Source organism: Somniosus microcephalus, chromosome 7, assembly GCF_052327205.1.
Source record: "Somniosus microcephalus isolate GS21.2 chromosome 7, FLI_Smic_1.0, whole genome shotgun sequence".
Classification (NCBI taxonomy): Eukaryota; Metazoa; Chordata; class Chondrichthyes; order Squaliformes; family Somniosidae; genus Somniosus; species Somniosus microcephalus.
In genome coordinates, this window is record NC_140993.1 from 19,770,486 (window position 1) to 19,788,863 (window position 18,378).

At 42.4% G+C, this 18,378-nt stretch overlaps 1 protein-coding gene across 4 annotated transcripts in view; it reads left to right on the forward strand.

Annotated features, from left to right (window-relative positions):
- The window catches only part of vps13b (vacuolar protein sorting 13 homolog B), a 1,087,794-nt gene that overhangs the window by 798,922 nt on the left and 270,494 nt on the right, over positions 1 to 18,378 (forward strand). For all 4 annotated transcript variants that reach the window (XM_085992288.1, XM_085992290.1, XM_085992289.1 and 1 more), the window contains exon 31: positions 11,578 to 11,781. In XM_085992288.1, the coding sequence (XP_085848414.1) occupies positions 11,578 to 11,781 (204 nt within the window). The remainder of the gene's footprint in view (positions 1 to 11,577; positions 11,782 to 18,378) is intronic.

Consider the following 18,378-nt stretch of genomic DNA (forward strand, 5'->3'; position numbering starts at 1 on the left):
CACAAAATTGTCAGTGACATTCCTGATATTCTGAGTCCGAGGTAAGGTTAAAGACTATGGTAGAACGGGAAGCGATGTCTTGAGGCAGATAGGAGTGGCAAAAATTGAGGGCTAAAGAATTCAGCTGGGATAGTGTAGAAGTGAGCTGCAGATCCCATCTACCGAGTTGAATCTGGTTGGAAGTTTATAAAACTCACTGACTGCAAAGCAGCCCTGAGAATTTTCATTTTTCACCTTGATGAAAATGGTATCCATAGAAGCTAACAGTTATACAGGTGAGCGATCTTCCTTCCATTCCTCTTCCATGTGTTTTTTTAAACTTATTTTCATTTCACGTATTAAAAGTTGGATCAGGAATATTTGTCACTCAAACATTTCAATTATTAGAACTAGTTCAAGGAAATTAAATGTGGAAACAACGACCATAACATGATTCGGTTTGGAAAAGAAGTACAATTGATTTAAAGTTACCAAAAGTGCACTGATGAAGAGTCTTGTCAAATTGTTTCTTCTTTATTTTTGCCATTTGCTAATGGAACCTACAGCTCTTGGGTTTTCTTGATATTAAACCAGTTTTTATAGGGCTTAAAATGTGAACTATGATGACTCGGTTTCTTGCACCCAAATCCAGGAGATTGAAGTCAGATTCCTGTGCTAACTGACCTTTCGTCAAATTGACTTCAATTCCCAATGGCTTTAGTGAGTAAACGCACTGCTCAGTCTAAGAATGAGCCAAACGACCGCAATCTGCGTTGACCCAGCTAAGCTCATCCAGGGCAGCACTGGGAGGCTACTATTCATTTCATTTCTCCTTGCCTAGGGAGGGGAGAACTGGGCCGGCAACCCAGCTCTTGATTGCTATAAAGTGACCCATGTTGGAAATGCATGATACCCTCCCTGGTGGAATTTCCTTATCCGGGACAAGAAAAGCTTACTTATTTCAGGCATCGCAGGGTTTTTTCCCCGCATCGGAACCACTCTCCAGCAAAATTTAGTGGCTTTAGGAGAAGCGAGGAGGCGACTTGCAATATTTTGTTTTGACGTTACACTTTGTTGGAGAAAAAAAAATTACTTTCAGGTAACTCCAAATGATTGTATAGCTGTTTATTTTTAAGTGCGGTTAAAAGTTTAAAGGAAATATTGCCACCGAATTACACAGATTGAAGGGGCCAGATTTTGCTGAAAATATAATAGCATCTAAACGCCATTATTAATGTGCAAATCGGCCAGCAACTTGTAGCGAGGAAGAGATACCCCATGAATGGTCAATCGCCACAAGTTGCTGGACGATTTGCGCCGCCCCGCTGTTAGCTTCGCGAAAATAATATCTCGCACTTAACCTCCCCGTGATTTTCATGAAGCTGCCGCATTTGCACATTAATTGCCCATTAAAGAAAGTTAAATCTAGTAATTAACAGCGTAAGTACCCTTTTAACGACGTGATAATTGTTAATGACTGTCAATCAACCTCCCGCCCAGAAAGTGAACAAGTGTCGCTTCTCATTCCTTCAGATTGTGAATTGTTTTAGGAGATTTTTAAAATGTCAAATTAAAATTTTAACATTTTTGTGTCTTTTCCTTTCTGTCTCTTTTTTTCTTTCTCTCAATCCAATCTTTCTTTCCTTCTCTTTCCTCTCTTTCTGTATCTGATTTGACATTGAATTCACCCACTCTAATTCACCCTCCTTCCTCTGTTTCTTTCTCAATCCTGAAACCTCATTGGTTAAGGAGATAGACTGTTGGTCCCGTCATTCTCCCTTCTCTGGGGCTGTCGAGTTCCCAGATGTCCCGTTGCCCTCGTTGTCAGATCGCACTTCCAGCAACTTTGTGTGCAAAAATGTTTTTAAAACCTAACCGTGCGTGAGCAATTCCAACTAACCGGACACGCCCCCGAGAGGCCCCGCTCCAGAAAGAGCTGGCCCAGTACTTTTTTCTTGAGAAGTAAAGTTACCCAAAAAAAAAAGTTATTTTTTAAGAATCCACACGGAATTGCTGCCAGTAGCAGTGGAATATGGAAAGTCATTCAACGAGTGACATCAGGAAAATGTAACTCATTCACTGAGTGACATCAGGAAAATGTAATTCATGAGTCTGAAGGACGAGTAGTTTAAGTGCTTCCTGATATTAGAATTATTTTCCTGCATCCATCATGGTTAACTCTATTTATAACGTGTACATGTAGTTTAAAATAATAAAATACATAATTTTGTAATAATGCTGGTGGCAGTCACAGCCGTAGGTCACAGAACAGCAGAGTCGCTTTTAAGGTAAAAATAAAATTAATCATCTGACACTGTAGTTCAAGCCACATATGTAACTCTTGTAATCTACATCGATTGTATTTTCTTAAATCAGCCAACTATTACTTTCTGCATACTTTTAATGGGGTTGGAGAAGGGAAATCACGCCGGTTTTTCATGTTCCTATTATTAGCACCTAATGTCCATGTTATCCAAGATTGAGAGGCCAGGATGAACTTGCCTTCCTGTACAGCGCCATTGTAGTACGTTATAGTTTTAAATAGCTTTCCCCGAGTATGCTGCCCTTTTAAAAGTTCAAATCCACTGTACATTTATTGGAACATAGTTTACAGATTAATGGTGTTACAATAATATAACGGTACATGATAAATGATAAAATGATGTTGCTGTTCCTGCGTTACCTAGAAGTAGAGTTAAAGAGCAATTAAAATATATAACTGTTTTGTTAAATACTTATACTGGATAATTGCACTCGACAGAACTAATAAATCTTGCGAATGTTGTTGCTTAGGGTCACATTTTAAAAACTAACCATTATTTAAGCAATTTAGAATAAGGCCACCTTTGTTCAGGCTCCACAGTGAACGGTTGATTACAGGACCCCTGGTCTCGTCAGTTACTGTGCAGTACCCAATGATCAGCCGGCTACAGATATGCACAAGGTTGAATTAACCATAATTATTCCCTAAAGATTTTGATCTATGGGCTGTGTCTAAGCTGCAAAACCCATATGTGAGTGTGAAACCCAAGCTATGTGCTTGTATGTAAATAGAGCCATCTGTTATATAAATACACCTGTAGAATATTAGATGGGAAATAGAATAACACTTTAATTTCTTCTTTAGAATTATTAATGGCTTTCTCATTTCCTATGAGATCAATTCAAGTGGATCCTGTTAACACTGGTAGTGTCTAATTATTCCTTCACCACACAGGTTAAACATTACTGTGTACACAGGGGCAAGGTAGAAAATGCTTTAGACATAAGACAGAGCAATAACTAAGAAAAGATGTATAACCAGATCTTACAAAATAAAAAATCACATCTCAACACATTCCTGTCAAGACAGGCCAGTGTTCCTTTTGGGCTTGAACTACCGTTCAGAAGTGCTTTTACTTTTTATTTCCTCTCGTACCTATTTCTAAAATAATGGGGAAAAAAAGAGAAAGATTTGCATTCTGCAGCGCCTTTCACGACTACCGGATGTCCCAAACCGCTTTACAGCCAATAAAAGACTTTTTGAAGTGTATCCACTGTTGTAATGTAGTAAATACGGCAGCTAATTTGCGCACAGCAAGCTCCCACAAACAGCAATGTGATAATGACCAGATATTCTGTTTTTGGTGATGTTGATGGAGGGATAAATATTGGCCAGGGACACCTGGGATAACTCCCCTGCTCCTCTTCGAAATAGTGTCATGGGATCTTTACGTCCACCAGAGAGGGCAAACGGGGCTTTGGTTTAACATCTCATCTGAAAAATGGCACCTCCGACGGTGCAGCACTCCCTCAGCACTGCACTGGAATGTCAACCTAAATTTTTGTGCTCAAGTCTCTGGAGTGGGACTGTGAACCCACAACCTTCTGACTCAGAGGCGAGAGTGCTACCAACCGAGCCATGGCTGACACTATGGGAATCAAGTTCTCTAAGAATGATGGCACCAATCTTCACCAGTTAAATATGTGGATGACGAGCTTCTGTCCTTTCAAAGTTGGTTTTGGTCTGAAAGATTTGGTTAGCTGCAGCATCTAAAACTTTAGCAAAATTATGAAGTGGGTAGGTGTTGTGAATAAAAAAATAAGAAAGTCTTGCATTTTTATCATGCCTTTCATGACCTCAGGACGTCCCAAAGAGCTTTACAGCCAATGAAGAATTTTTGAAGCGTAGTCACTGTTGTAATGTAGGAAACACGGCAGCCAGTTTGTGCGCAGCAAGCTCCCGCAAACAATAATTAAGTAAATGACTAGATCATCTGTCTTAATGATGGTGGTTGAGGGATCAATGTTGGCCGGGACACGGGGAGCACACCCATGTCCTCCTTCGAAATGGGATCATTTACACACTCCCTGAGAAGGCAGTTGCCTTATCCGAAAGACGGCTGCTCTGACAGTGCAGCGCTCCTTCAGTACCGCACTGGAGTGTCAGCCTAGGTCTTGCGCTGAAGTCTCTGGAGTGGGACTTGAAGCCACAACCTTCTGATTCAGAGGCGAGACTGTGACCAACTGAGCCACAGTTGAATACCTTGTTTTGAACTGACAGTAAAGGATTTTAGTGATGTGCACTTCAAAACTACCAAACTCTCTCACTCTCTATTGGTGTCTGAATATAACGTGACTGATGGACTTTGATATATCTGAAGAAAATATTTGTGAGATATTGTTGAATTTTGATTTGGAAGCGGTTAAAATGAATAACATTTAACATTGTCACAAGTTGTTATGAGTGAAAATTACAATTTTTTTCTCAGAAATAGAGTGTACATAGCTAACAAGGTAGATCTAGTGCAATCAGAGATTAGAGATAACATTAACTTTTCTTTACAATTTTACTAGCGCTTAGCCAATTATAGGTCAGAATGTTGACAGCTTTAATTATATGTATTCATTTTTGTATTGTTTAAATTGACCTCCTAGAAATTCACAAATCTTTGGTGTTGTTATACTGTGGGTACAAACCTCTATTGTATACTGTAGGTACAGCCCTCTCAAGTTCCCAAATCCCAAGCCTTTGACTCTCCACTTATTACGAGACCTCCATTGCTGTTGATTTCTTAACTACTGCCTCACGTCGAACTGGAATGTCCTTGTTTGCATTAAAACTATAACTGTCTTCCACCCTTATATTGCCCCCATTTTCGCACTCTCAAGTCTGAGGCCCACAAACTAGAGTGTATGTGGTGCACCTCCTAGCTAACTTATTGCCAGACCTGGCTTGACCACCTCAAATATGTGCCACTCCTCAGCCAAAACCGTCCACTTTTCCAGGATTTTTTCTCTACAAACAACTGCCTCCCTAAAATCTTCTCTGCTGCCCCCTTCACACACATCTTAGGGATCAAGAGCAACAAGCTTGTAAATTTTTATGTTATCGAGACCATCTGTGCAGCTGCCTCCGCTGCATTCTCCCCTTCCTCTTGACCCCAGTTCCCACCTAATCTATCCCTGAACTCCCATTCCTTATAGTTTATCCCCCAACTTCTCCCTGCTCTCTCCAAGTTCAGCTTGTCCACAAGTCTCATCTCCTGTACCGTCAATCCTCTTCCCGCTCAACTAGACTCCGCTTATCTGACCATCCAGCTCCTCTTCCTGGCACCCATGTTGGTTGATATTGTCAATGGTTGCTTCTCATCAGGCACCATCTGTTTTACCTTCAAAGCTGTTTTTATCACTCTCCTCGAAGCAGGCTGAAGTGGTGGGGCGAAGTTCAGTGAGGATGCGCAAAAGGCCAGTCACAGATTTTCCTGGGAGGAGGTAATATAGAGCTGGAGGAGATTGCATTGATAGGGTGAGGCACGACCAACCCCATAAATATAACTTGTCCAGAACCTTGCTGCACACATCCTGTCCTGCACTAAGTCCCATTCACCTGCCACCCCTGTCCTCACTAAACCTAAATTCCTAACCCTATGAATCCCCAGCCTCCTCTTTGTTTTTTTCCTCTGTGCTTTTATGTTGTGCTTTCTCCCTGAACTCTGCATCACCACTGGTGGCAAAGTCTTCAGCCACTTGGGTCTGACTTTTCTGGAATTTCCTCCCTACATTTCTCACTTCACCGTTCTCCTTCAAAAGCCTTGTTAAAATACATCTCTTTGACCAAGCTTTCTGCCACCCCTCTTCCTTTATGGTTCAGCGTCTGTTTTCCATATGCCTGTCTGTAAAGCACCTTGGCAGGGTTTTTTTTTTACATTAAAGGCATTACATAACTGAAAGTTGTCACTATAGTTGCAGTGCTCTGGCTGTTCAAGTGCTCTTATGAAACGAGAAGCTCATGCGCAAGCCCACGGTGCAGTGGAGTCGCCACTAAAGTTGTCGTGCAGCTGAAGGGAGAGCAGAAATGAATGTAGCAAGTGCACTTGGTAGAACGGCACCATTTAATGAAGCAGCTTTGGAGCTGCTGCTGGGGGAAATCCTCCAAAGAAGAGCGGCGGGGCCACCCTCCAGTGAAGAGCAGCAACAACTTGCATTTATACAGCGCCTTTAACGCAGTGAAGTGTCCCAAGGCGCTTCGCAAGGGCGTTATCGGACAAAAATCTTAACACCGAGCCACATAAGGAGATTTTAGGACAGGTGACCAAAAGCTTGGTCAAAGAGGTAGGTTTGAAGGAGCGACTTACAGGAGGAGGGAGAGGCGGAGGGGTTTAGGAAGGGACAGCCGCCAGTGGCGGAACGATGAAAATCGGGGATGCGCAAGAGGCCAGAATTGGAGGAGCGCAGAGCAGAGGGCTGGAGAAGGTTACAGAGATGGGGATGGGGGTCGAAGCCATGGAGGAATTTGAAAACAAGGATGAGAATTTTAAAATCAAGGCATTAAAGTAAATTTCAAAAATAGCCGTGCAGCAGCAGCCTGTATGGAGGTGATGCAAAGAGTCAACGATATCTGACTTGTGTATTAAACTTGTGCGCAAGTGAAGGAGAAATTTGTTGCACTTAGGAATTTTGCCAAGTTTAATTTTCCTCACAGTTGACAAATTGTGTCGTACAAGGCATTTTTTTTAGCAGCATTCCAGCTTAAGTTTCGGGCAGCATTACTGATGGTGAAAACACCCTGGCATTTTTTCGTGTACTTTCCAAATGTACTGTTTGTGTGTGCAGTTATAGTTGCCCTTGTCCTTATGCAGAATGAAGCGCATGCGCTGAAAACCGGCACTTCGATCTGTCAAAAATCCTCTTGACAGATCCTCCGCCTGCCCTGGAGAAGGGTCTCTGCAGGTGGAGAGTTCTGCTTTCTGCACAACCTCCGCCCGCTGAAAGCCTTTAAAATAATCTTCCGCCTGGTATAAGGCCTGCTTTTACCAGCAAAAGAGTTTAAAGTAAAAAAAAAATTCACTCATTTATAATTTTAAAATACTTTTAAAAAAGGTAAGTTTATTTTTAGCCCTGTAAAAAACTTTTAAGTTTTTTCAAAAAAATTAATTTTTGTTTAAAATATTAAATTTAATGTAATTTTAACTAATTTTAAAAATGTGATTTAAAAAAAAGTTATTTAATGTTTTCGTGTGTTTTTTGAGTGATCCCCATTCATACATTTGATGGGTCTAAGCTGAGAGACCTGTCAAAAGTGTGAAGGGGGATTTCCTTCTTCCATTGGTTCCCCATGGCCCACGTGATCCCAGGGACACTTGTGAACCGCCTGCGCCCCTGGGATACCTGGGCCCTGCGCATTTCGTCGTGGAGAGACCCAGGAGCGGAAATGGCTGGACCTCCGGAGCCCTTGGGTAAGGGCGTAGATTTTTTTCCAGATCGGAGGCATCCGCACGCTGGAAGCCTCCGATCGGAAATTACGGGCCCTCAATTCTGCCTGCTCTTTGTGGCTGTTTACCCAGAACATAGGAGCCTGGAGTTTCCGCTAGGGTTGCAATTGGCAGAATGCGCCTGACCGTATGCCAGTTTTGCCGAGGTGAAGTAATGGCCAATTTTCCGGGCAAACTCATTAGCATAAGATGGAAAGTGAATCAGAGCAAGTCTAGTAGAGTAATGAGGAGTGGGATTGCAAGGTAATGAGCCAATCTTCAAATTTCTTAACTAATTGATGATTTCTGCAGCAGTAGGGCAGACCTACGGCTTCAAATAACTGCTGGTCAGGTGATTAACGCTGGATTCATGTGTTCACCGGTGCTTGTGCGCCTGAGAATCTGGGTGCAATGTGATGGACATCGAACGAGCGCAATCGGCGGAAGCTTGCCTTTCCGACCTGGGGTTGTGGCCAGTTTTGTGGGCGGGGACTGCTGAACGAAGGGACTTTTGAACTACCGTAAAAGACCGCGCATACCTGGGCGTAAAGTAGTTACGGGCTCAACTCACTTGTGCTGAAAATTTGGCGATCTTTTGCATTACTTGATGGTGTGCCTAATTTGCACTTTAAGAACATAAGAAATAGGAGCAGGAATAGGCCACTTGGCTGATCTGGGGCTCAAAGCCACTTCCCTGCACGCTCCCCATAACCCTTCACTCCCTTATCTTGCAAAAATCTGTCTCTCTCCACCTTAAATGTATTTAATGACCCAGCCTTCACGGCTCTCTGGGGCAGAGAATTCCACAAATTTATGACCCTCTGAGAAGAAATTCCTCTTCATCTCAGTTCTAAAAGGTCGACCCTTTAATCTGAAACTATGCCCCCGCAACATCCCCTCAGCATCCACCCTGTCGAGCCCCCTCAGTATCATATGTTTCAATAAGATCAGCTCTCATTTTTCTAAATTCCAATGAGTATAGGCCCGACCTGCTCAACCTTTCTTCATAAGTCAACCCCCTCATCTCAGGAATCAACCGTGCGAATTGCCTCTGAACTGCCTCCAATGCAAGTATATCCTTCCTTAAATAAGGAGACCAAAACAGTATGGGACAGGCTTGATGGACCAGCTGGCCTTTTCTTGTCCATCATTTTCAAATGTTTTTATCTTCAAGGGCATTTCGTCGTCACTTTCCTATCGATGCAAAGCAATTTCGTGCGCACATCAATGTGAAAGTGCCAGGTTGATTATCTGATTCCTAGCTGTAGTAAAGCAAACGCTATGAGACAATGCCAACAGTCTCATGCCGCTTGGATTTTGTGCCAGCTACGGTATTTTTAAAAATGCATTCACGGGATGTGGGCGTCGCCGGCAAGTCCAGCATTTATTGCCCATCCCTAAGTGCCCTTGAGATGGTGGTGGTGAGCCGCCTTCTTGAACCGCAGCAGTCCGTGTGGTGTGTCGTAGCGGTTTGGTACAACTGAGTGGCTTGCTCGGCCATTGCAGAGGGCAGTTAAGTGGGCAACCATATTGCTGTGGGTCTGGAGCCACATATAGGCCAGACCGGGTGAGGGTGGCAGATTTCCTTCCCTAAAGGACATTAGTGAACCAGATCGCTTTTTACGACATTCCGGTAGTTACATGGTCACCATTACTGATGCTAGCTTTTTAATCCAGATTTATTTAATTATCTGAATTCAAATTACCCAACTGCTGTGGTGGGATTTGACCTCAGTCCAGGCCTTTGGATTACTGGTCCAATAACATAACCACTATGCTACCACTCCCTAACTCCAGTATAACTCCAGCCTAGTGAAAAGCCACGCATTTAGTGCCCAGATATTCTATTGGGGTCTTCTGAAACTTATTTTTCAACTTTTTTTTGATACTAGGAGGGAGATATTAAAAGTTAAAGACGCAAGGGTGGACCACTGCGCATTTGTCCAAACGACTATACACAGAGAATTCCTTTACGGATAACTAGATAAAAAGACAGTATAACACTGGGGCTTCAGATTCTAAGCCTACTGTGCCTAAGGACCTTGAAACTGAGTATCAACCTCTGAACTTTTTCTAGGGCCTCAATTTCAACCCACCATTTGAGGGAGTAAAACTGGACACAGTATTCTAAATGAGGCCTAACCAAGATTTTGCATAAGGACAGCATAGTATTTTTTTGTACTGGTACTGTACTTACAGGAAACTTTTTTTTATCCGGCACGGACGGGACCGACGTGGTGCCGGTTCATCAAAAATTCCGGATAACCGAACGCTATAGTAAAAGATAGGGAGAGCTGAGAGCTCCGTATAAAGCAACAAACCTGTTCAACTGTAGAACAATGAACACAAGTTTCAAGCGTCTCTGTAGCTTAGCAACAGCTGCAGCCACACCCTTGCACAGATGGAAGGCGGCAAATACCAATATGAAGTAAAACCTACTCCTGAATTTTGCCGGTTAACCGAGATTTCCGGTTATTTTAGGTGCCGGTAAATCAAAAGTTTCCTGTACTTTTGCAACACTGGTCATGGACCTTAAGAGATTCACGTACTACAACACCTAAACACCTAAATCTTGAGTCTTTATCTGCTCAACAGCCCTGAGCTCACGGCCCTACTCGGTGAACCCATGCTTGGTGCAAGCCAATACTGGATTTATTTTTATTGAATGACACCTGCCTGCCCCATCGCATCTAGATCTGCTTGTAGTCTAGTTTCCTCATCATGGATCTTAACATCCACACAAATCTTAGTATTATCCGCAAACTTGTGGACAATTCCCCCAAATCCTTCGTTCAAATGATTGATAAAAATGGTGAAAAGCAAGAATGCTTAAACCAATCCCTGCGGGACTCCACTAGTGACTTTCCCGCAAAACCACTGCCATTAGTAACAACCTCCGCCTACGAGAAAGCAACCAATTCCTTAACCAACACAAAATCTGCCTGCTTATCCAGAGTTACACTTTCTTATTAAGTAGCCTTAATTCGGGTCATTTTTATGCAGTGACAGATGTTATTTTAGTAGGCGCAGCAAGTTTGGATGAGAACATTCATCCACATGTGCCTTATGGGACATTCTAATATACAGGAGTTGGGTCCCACTTTGGTAAAACACAAATATTTAACCAGCATTTCGGGTATCAAAGAGCAAGTCCAAGAGTATTTTATTGCTTTGTCCTGACCCAGGGTTTAGACTTGATTGCAAACTAATCATCAAAACCGCCAACCAAAAAAAATTGGTAATGCAGTTTATGTTAATTGAGACAAATCTTTTTTCAGTTATACTTCTCTTTAATCTAGCGAAGATTAACTTGATTTATAAAACAACATGGGTTGTATAACTGACACATATATCAGTTCTTTCGAAACATAATATAGTCTTGTTGGAAAATAAATGACATCATCCTTGTAATGGGATGACCTGAGGAAACGAGTGAAACTATTCTTCTTAGTTTCTCGAATGTTAAACACATCTTGAAATATTTATGGACTTGTATTTTATAAACAAAATGTTTTTCGTGTACTTTGCGAATTGGGACCACTGGTGCTATTAAACAGCAAATCCTCCTGGTATAAAATGCATAGAATAGAATAGTACAGCACAGAAGGAGGCCATTCGGCCCATCGAGTCTGCGTCCGCTCTTTCGAAGAGCAATAGCATTAGTTATGTAGAGTACGTATTTTAAACTGCTTTTTCAATAGATATATACCTGTAATGCCATTTCTTAACTACCCACATCAAATTCATCTAGATATTTAATATGATTGTCTTTTTGATGTAGCATCGAGCAGGATCCTTTTTTTTTTAACCACAATGACAAATGGTTGACCAGACATAAAATGCTCCCTGGTTTGTGCCCTCACAGGAGAGCTCTGAATTTGGGAATACTGCGAGACCCGGGATCAGAAGTTGAAGACAGACAATACCAGATCGACCTGCAGTCCATCACTATTGGAACCGCACTGTGGGATCAGCTGAAACCTGAAAAGGAAGTTGGCAAAGGAGGCCTCTCTCCAGAAAATGAAAGGAATTACCAGAATCCTGCCCTCGAATGGAACATGGCCAGCAGGTGAGTGAGTCTCGAGCAATGCAAGATATTGGCTGCACCTGCTGCCTCAAGCAAACCTGGAGGCAAATGCAACTGCTATTAGTGAATGCATTCATTTCAGCAGCCTATTAATGCAATAAACTCTGTGTGAAATCTTCCCTTTTAATCCCATTTGCGACTCTATATAATAACAAAATGCAACTACTAACAACAGTAGAGTATAGTTTGTTTCACAAACGAGGAAGATCTCACAACTAGTGAGTGAAATAAACTGGATATTTCACCATTCCATTCAGTCTTTCCAACAGATGGAGAAACTAAGATATATAGAATGATAGGCTAGTACAGCACAGGAGGGGGCCATTCGGCCCATCGAGTCTGCACCGGCTCTTTCAAAGAGTAGTCCAGTTACTCCCACTCCCCCGCTCTTTTCCCATCTTCCTGCAATTCTTTCTCCTTTGTTTTAATATACAGTTTAATAAATATTTGAATTGGGATAATTACAAGCAGGAACTTCCTCATTGTACCCTGTGAGCGATTTGCCATTAAGGTGACTATCCGCCATTTTGACATTCCCCATGGCTGGGAGAAAGTGTTAATTTGGCTGTAGATTAAATTAAAAAACGGGAAAAAAAAATTGAGAAACCCGAACTAAAACCAGAGCATGCTGGACAGACACAATGTAATTCTGTCTATATCTGAAAACATCGGTTTTTACATAGAGATTGTTTGTCGGTACTGATTTTCGTGAGGCTATTTCAGCTCCATATTACTGCATGTTATCTTGAGTGAGTGGCCATATAATGGATACTGAGATACCTGAAAAGAACGAAAGATTTGATTGTAACTAATCTCACCATCAGTAGCTGTGCAAACAATTATACACTTGCCACTTCAATTCCATACATTAGATAAAAAGTGGTATACGCATAAAGCCCGTGAATATATCATAACATAAGAAACAGGAGCAGGAATAAGCCGTTTGGCCCTTTGAGCCTGCTCTGCCATTCAATAAGATCATGGCTGATCTGACCTTGACCTCGACTCCCCCGTAGCTCAATATCTGTCTGTCTCCGCCTTGAATATATTCAATGACTCCGCCTCCCCAGCTCTCTGAGGTAGAGATTCCCAAAGATTCGTGACCCTCTGAGAGAAGAAAATCCTCCTCATCTCCGTTTTAAATGGGCGACCTCTTATTCTGAAACTATGCCCCCTAGTTCTAGGTTCCCCCACGAGGGGAAACATCCTGCATCTACCTTGTCAAGCCCCCTCAGAATCTTATGTTTCAATAAGATCACCTCTCATTCTTCTAAACAACAACTTGTATTTATATAGCGCCTTTAACGTACTCCAATGAGTATAGGCCCAACCTGCTCAACCTTTCTTCATAAGACAACCCTTTCATCTCAGGAATTAACCTAGTGAACCTTCTCTGAACTGCCTCCAATGCAAGTATATCCCTCCTTAAACAAGGAGACCAAAACTGCATGCAGTACTCCAGGTGTGGTCTCACCAGCGCCCTGTACAGTTGTAGCAAGACTTCCCTACTTTCATACTCCATCCCCCTTGCAATAAAGGCTAACATTCCATTTGCCTTCCTAATTATTTGCTGTACCTGCAGGCTAACTTTTTGTGTTTCATGTACGAGGACCCCCAGATCCCTCTGTTGCACAGCATTTTGTAGTCTCTCTCCATTTAAATAATAATTTGCTTTTTTATACTTCCTACCAAAGTGGATAACCTCACATTTTCCCACATTATACTCCATCTGTCAAATTTTTGCCCACTCACTGAACCTATCTATATCCCTTTGCAGACTCTGTGTCCTCCTCACAACTTGCTTTCCCACCTATCTTTGTATCATCAGCAAATTTGGCAACAGTACACTCGGTCCCTTCATCCAAGTCATTAATATAGTTTGTAAATAGTTGAGGCCCCTGCACTGATCCCTGTGGCACCCCACTAGTTACAGTTTGCCAACCTGAAGATGACCCATTTATCATGACTCTTTGGGCTGGATTTTGCCAATGGGGAGCTTTTGGAGGCGGGACTCCCACTTGTCGGGTTTCAGTCCTGCCTCCATCAACTTTTGGCCAACCCATGCTATTTTCCCTTGATTGACCTTGTTAAGCCCGCCCAGCAGGCTTAGCAGGCCAATTAAGGGAAAGCCAGTTACAGAGAACGTCAATGTATGACGTTTCATCTGTCAAAAATTTTTGACAGATGGATTGTCATCGATGGCAGCTCTGTGAAGCTGTCAAACACTGACATTCTCTGTAGTTTGATGAGTTCTTGAATTCAAAACCTCATCAAACCTCTCTTGCAGAAATTAGATGGTTGTTGCATTGGAGAATGCAACGGCCATCTGTCATCACTGCCGCGGAGGTGCGAGACTCTCCGCATACCCACCGATTGAAGCCTGCAGGAAGAAACAAAGGTAAATACACTTTTTTTAACACTTTCCACTTACCTCTCATACTCACCTCTCCACACTTGCACCCATCACTCACCTCCACAGCACACTTTTGAACTCCTCCGACCCCCGAAGACCCACTACTCGCCTCGGTGACCCTGGCGGGGTTCGAAGCCTTCGGGAAGCCTGCACTTCTGTGGGTAAAATGGGGATAATCTTATCTAACAGGCAGATAAGTGGCACTAATCCCCTTCCCGTCTCCAGGGAGACGGGACCCGGCGTGGGACGCTTACCCGCCTCCTGGGAAGATGGCACGGAGGTGGGTTAGGGGCGGGTTGGGCACCCGCCCCCAAATTCTGCCATTTTCCCGGCAGTCCCGCTTGCCCAGGGCTGGCAAAATCCAGCCCTTTGTTTTCTGTTAGTTAGCCAATCCTCTATCCATGCTAATATATTACCCCCAACCCCATGAGCTCTTATCTTGTGCAGTAACCTTTTATGTGGCACCTTATTGAATGCCTTCTGGAAATCCAAATACACCACATCTACTGGTTCCCCTTTATCCACCCTGCTCATTACATCCTCAAAGACCTCTAGTAAATTTGGCAAACACGATTCCCCTTTCATACAATCAAATGGAGTCAACATGGTTTTATTATGATTTTCTAAATGTCCTGCTATTACTTAATAATAATGGATTCCAGCATTTTCCAATGACAGATGTCAGGCTAATTGGCCTGTAGTTTCCTGCTTTCTGCCTCCCCCCTTTCTTGAATAGGGGTGTTACATTTGCGGTTTTCCAATCCGCTGGGACACCTCCAGAATCCAGGGAATTTTGGTAGATTACAAGCAATACATCCACTATCTCTGCAGCCACTTCTTTTAAGACCCTAGTTTGCAGACCATCAGGTCCAGGGGACTTGTCAGCCTTTAGTCCCATTAGTTTGCCTAGTACTTTTTATCTGGTGATAGTCATTGTTTTAAGTTCCTGCCTCCCTCTAGCCCCTTGATTATCAATTATTATTGGGATGCTTTTATTGTCTTCTGCCATGAAGACTGATACAAAATATTTATTCAAAGTCTCTGCCATTTCCCTGTTTCCCATTATTAATTCCCCAGTCTCATCCTCTAAGGGACCAGCATTTACTTTAGCTACTCTCTTCCCTTTTCAAGAAAGGAGGGAAGAGAGAAAAAAGGGAACTACAGGCCAGTTAGCCTGACATCAGTCATTGGGAAAATGCTGGAATCCATTGTTAAGGAAGTGATATCAAGTCACTTAGAAAATCATAACATGATTAGGCAGAGTCAACATGGTTTTATGAAAGGGAAATTGTGTTTGACAAATTTATTAGAGTTTTTTGAGGATGTAACTAAAGGGTAGATAAAGGGGAACCAGTGGATGTTTTATATTTGGATTTCCAAAAGGCATTCGATAAGGTGCCACATAAAAGATTATTATACAAGATTAGGGCTCATGGGGTTGGGGATAATATAATAGCAAGGATAGAGGATTGTATAATGGACAGAAAACAGAGAGTAGGGATAAACGGATCTTTTTCAGATTGGCAGGCTGTAACTAGCGGGGTGCCGCAAGGATCAGTGTTGGGGCCTCAGCTATTTACAATCTGTATTAATGACCTAGATGCTGATGATACAAAGCTAGGTGGGACAGTAAGCTGTGAGGAGAACACAAAGAGCCTGCAAAGGGATATAGATAGACTCAGTGAGTGGGCAGTAAGGTGGCAGATGAAATGTGAGGTTATTCACTTTGGTAGGAAGAATAGGAACAGAATATTTTTTAAATGGTGAGAAACTTTCAAATATTGGTGTTCAGAGCGATTTGGGTGTCCTTGTGCAAGAAACACAGAAAGTTAGCATGCAGTTACAGCAAGCAATAAGGAAGGCAAATGGCATGTTGGCCTTTATTGCAAGGGGGTTGGAGTATAAGAGTAAGGAAGTCTTGCTACAATTGTACAGGGCCTTGGTGAGACCACACCTGGAGTACTGTGTACAGTTTTGGTCTCCTTATCGAAGGAAGGATATACTTGCCTTGGAGGCGGTGCAACAAAGGTTCACTAGATTGATTCCTGGGATGAGAGGGCTGTCCTATGATGAGAGATTGTGTAGAATGGGCCTATACTCTCTGGAGTTTAGAAGAATGAGAGGTGATCTCATTGAAACATACAAGATTCTGAGGGGGATTGACAGGGTAGATGCTGAGAGGTTGTTTCCCCTGGCTGGAGTGTCTAGAACTAGGGGGCATAGTCTCAGGATAAGGGGCCGGCCATTTAAGACTGCGATGAGTAGGAATTTCTTCACTCAGGTTGTGAATCTTTGGAATTTTCTGCCCCAGAGGGCTGTGAATGCTGAGTTTTGAGTATATTCAAGGCTGAGATAGATAGATTTTTCGACTCATCAAGGGATATGGAGATCAGGCGGGAAAGTGGAATTGAGGTCCATGATCAGCCATGATCTTATTAAATGGCGGAGCAGGCTCGAGGGGCCCGTATGGCCTACCCCTGCTCCTATTTCTTATGTTCTTTTGCTCTTACATACCTGTAGAAGCTCTTACTGTCTTTTATATGTTTTGCTAGTTTACTTTGATAATCTATCTTCTCCCTCTTATTTTTTTGATCATCCTTTCCTGGTTTCTAAAAATTTCCCAATTCTCTGGCCTACCACTAATCTTCGGAACATTGTATGCCTTTTCTTTCAATTTGATAACACCCTTAACATCCTTAGTTAGCCACGGATGGTTCATCCTTCTCGTATAGTCTTTCTTTCTCACTGGAATAAACCTTTGCTGAGAGTTGTGAAACATCTCCTTAAATGTCTGCCACTGGTTATCTACTGTCTTACCCTTTAATCTATTTTCCCAGTCCACTTTAGCCAACTCTGTCTTCATACCTTTGTTAACTGCCTTTATTTAAGTTTAGGACACTAGTTTCAGATCCAAGTTTCTCACCCTCAAACTGAATTTGAAATTCTCTCATGCTATAGTTGTTGATCAGTAGTTGTTGGAGAAGGAAAAGTAATTCCTTTTGCAATGTTAGCCCATTGTGTGTTAAATTTGAATCGCACCATTTAGTGTGATGGTTTTCTTTTTTGTTTATTCGTTTACGGGATGTGGGCGTTGCTGGCAAGGCCAGCATTTATTGTCCATCCCTAATGGCCCTTGAGATGGTGGTGGCGAGCTGCTGCCTTAAACCGCTGCAGGTGTTCATCAAAGCAAAAATCTAAATGCAGTAAGCAGTTTGCAGTATGGTGCAATAAGGAAATTCTATGTTCAAGTTAAGTTGATGTATATACCAGATTCACACTTTTATAAGTTCAAAGGAATTATTTCTACATTCAATGTGTACACTGGTCAAGATTAGTCCTAAGCTGCTCTTGGCCGTATTTTAGGAATGAAGTGAATCCTGTTGTCTTCTGTCAATTTTGAGTTTTTTTTTTACTTTAACAGCACAGAAGGAGGCCATTCGACCCATCGTGCATGTGCCGGTTCTATTCGTCCCACCCCCCTGCTTTTTCCCCATAGCATTGCATATTATTCCTTTCCAAGTAATTATCCAATTCCCTTTTGAAAGTTACTGTTGAATCTGCTTCCACCGCCCTTTCAGGCAGCGCGTTCCAGATCACAACAGTTCAATGCAAAAAGAAAAATTATCCTCATCTCCCCCTATTTTGCCAATTATCTTAAATCTGTGTCCTCTGGTTACTGACCCTCTCGCAAATGGAAACAGTTTCGCCCTATCTACTCTCTCAAAACCCCTGATAATTTTGAACACTTCGATTAAATCTGATTTGAATGTTTAAACCGCTGAAATCTCATCCAAGCTGGCAGATTGCCTTTTTTTTTTCTGAATTCCACACAGACTTCGAAAAAGTCGTTTAATCGTAGATGCAACGTTCATAACCCCCCAACGTCATCTTTTGCCGGATTGCGGCACAGCTTTTGGGGGACAGGCTTGAACTTTGACCCCTGTTTGGGGATCGACATCAGTAACAAGCTCCGAACCCACAGACCCGCCTGTGACCTGAACTTAACGTTTCCTTGACACAGACTGCAAATATTAGAAGCCCTATTACTCTCATTGTTTTAAATTGCAGCAGATGTGGCCACATTGTCAAGTGAATTATGTGTATTTATTTTTACTGCACGTAACTGTTTCTGTTAGTCTGGAGCAAGCCCAGGAATGGGCAACAAA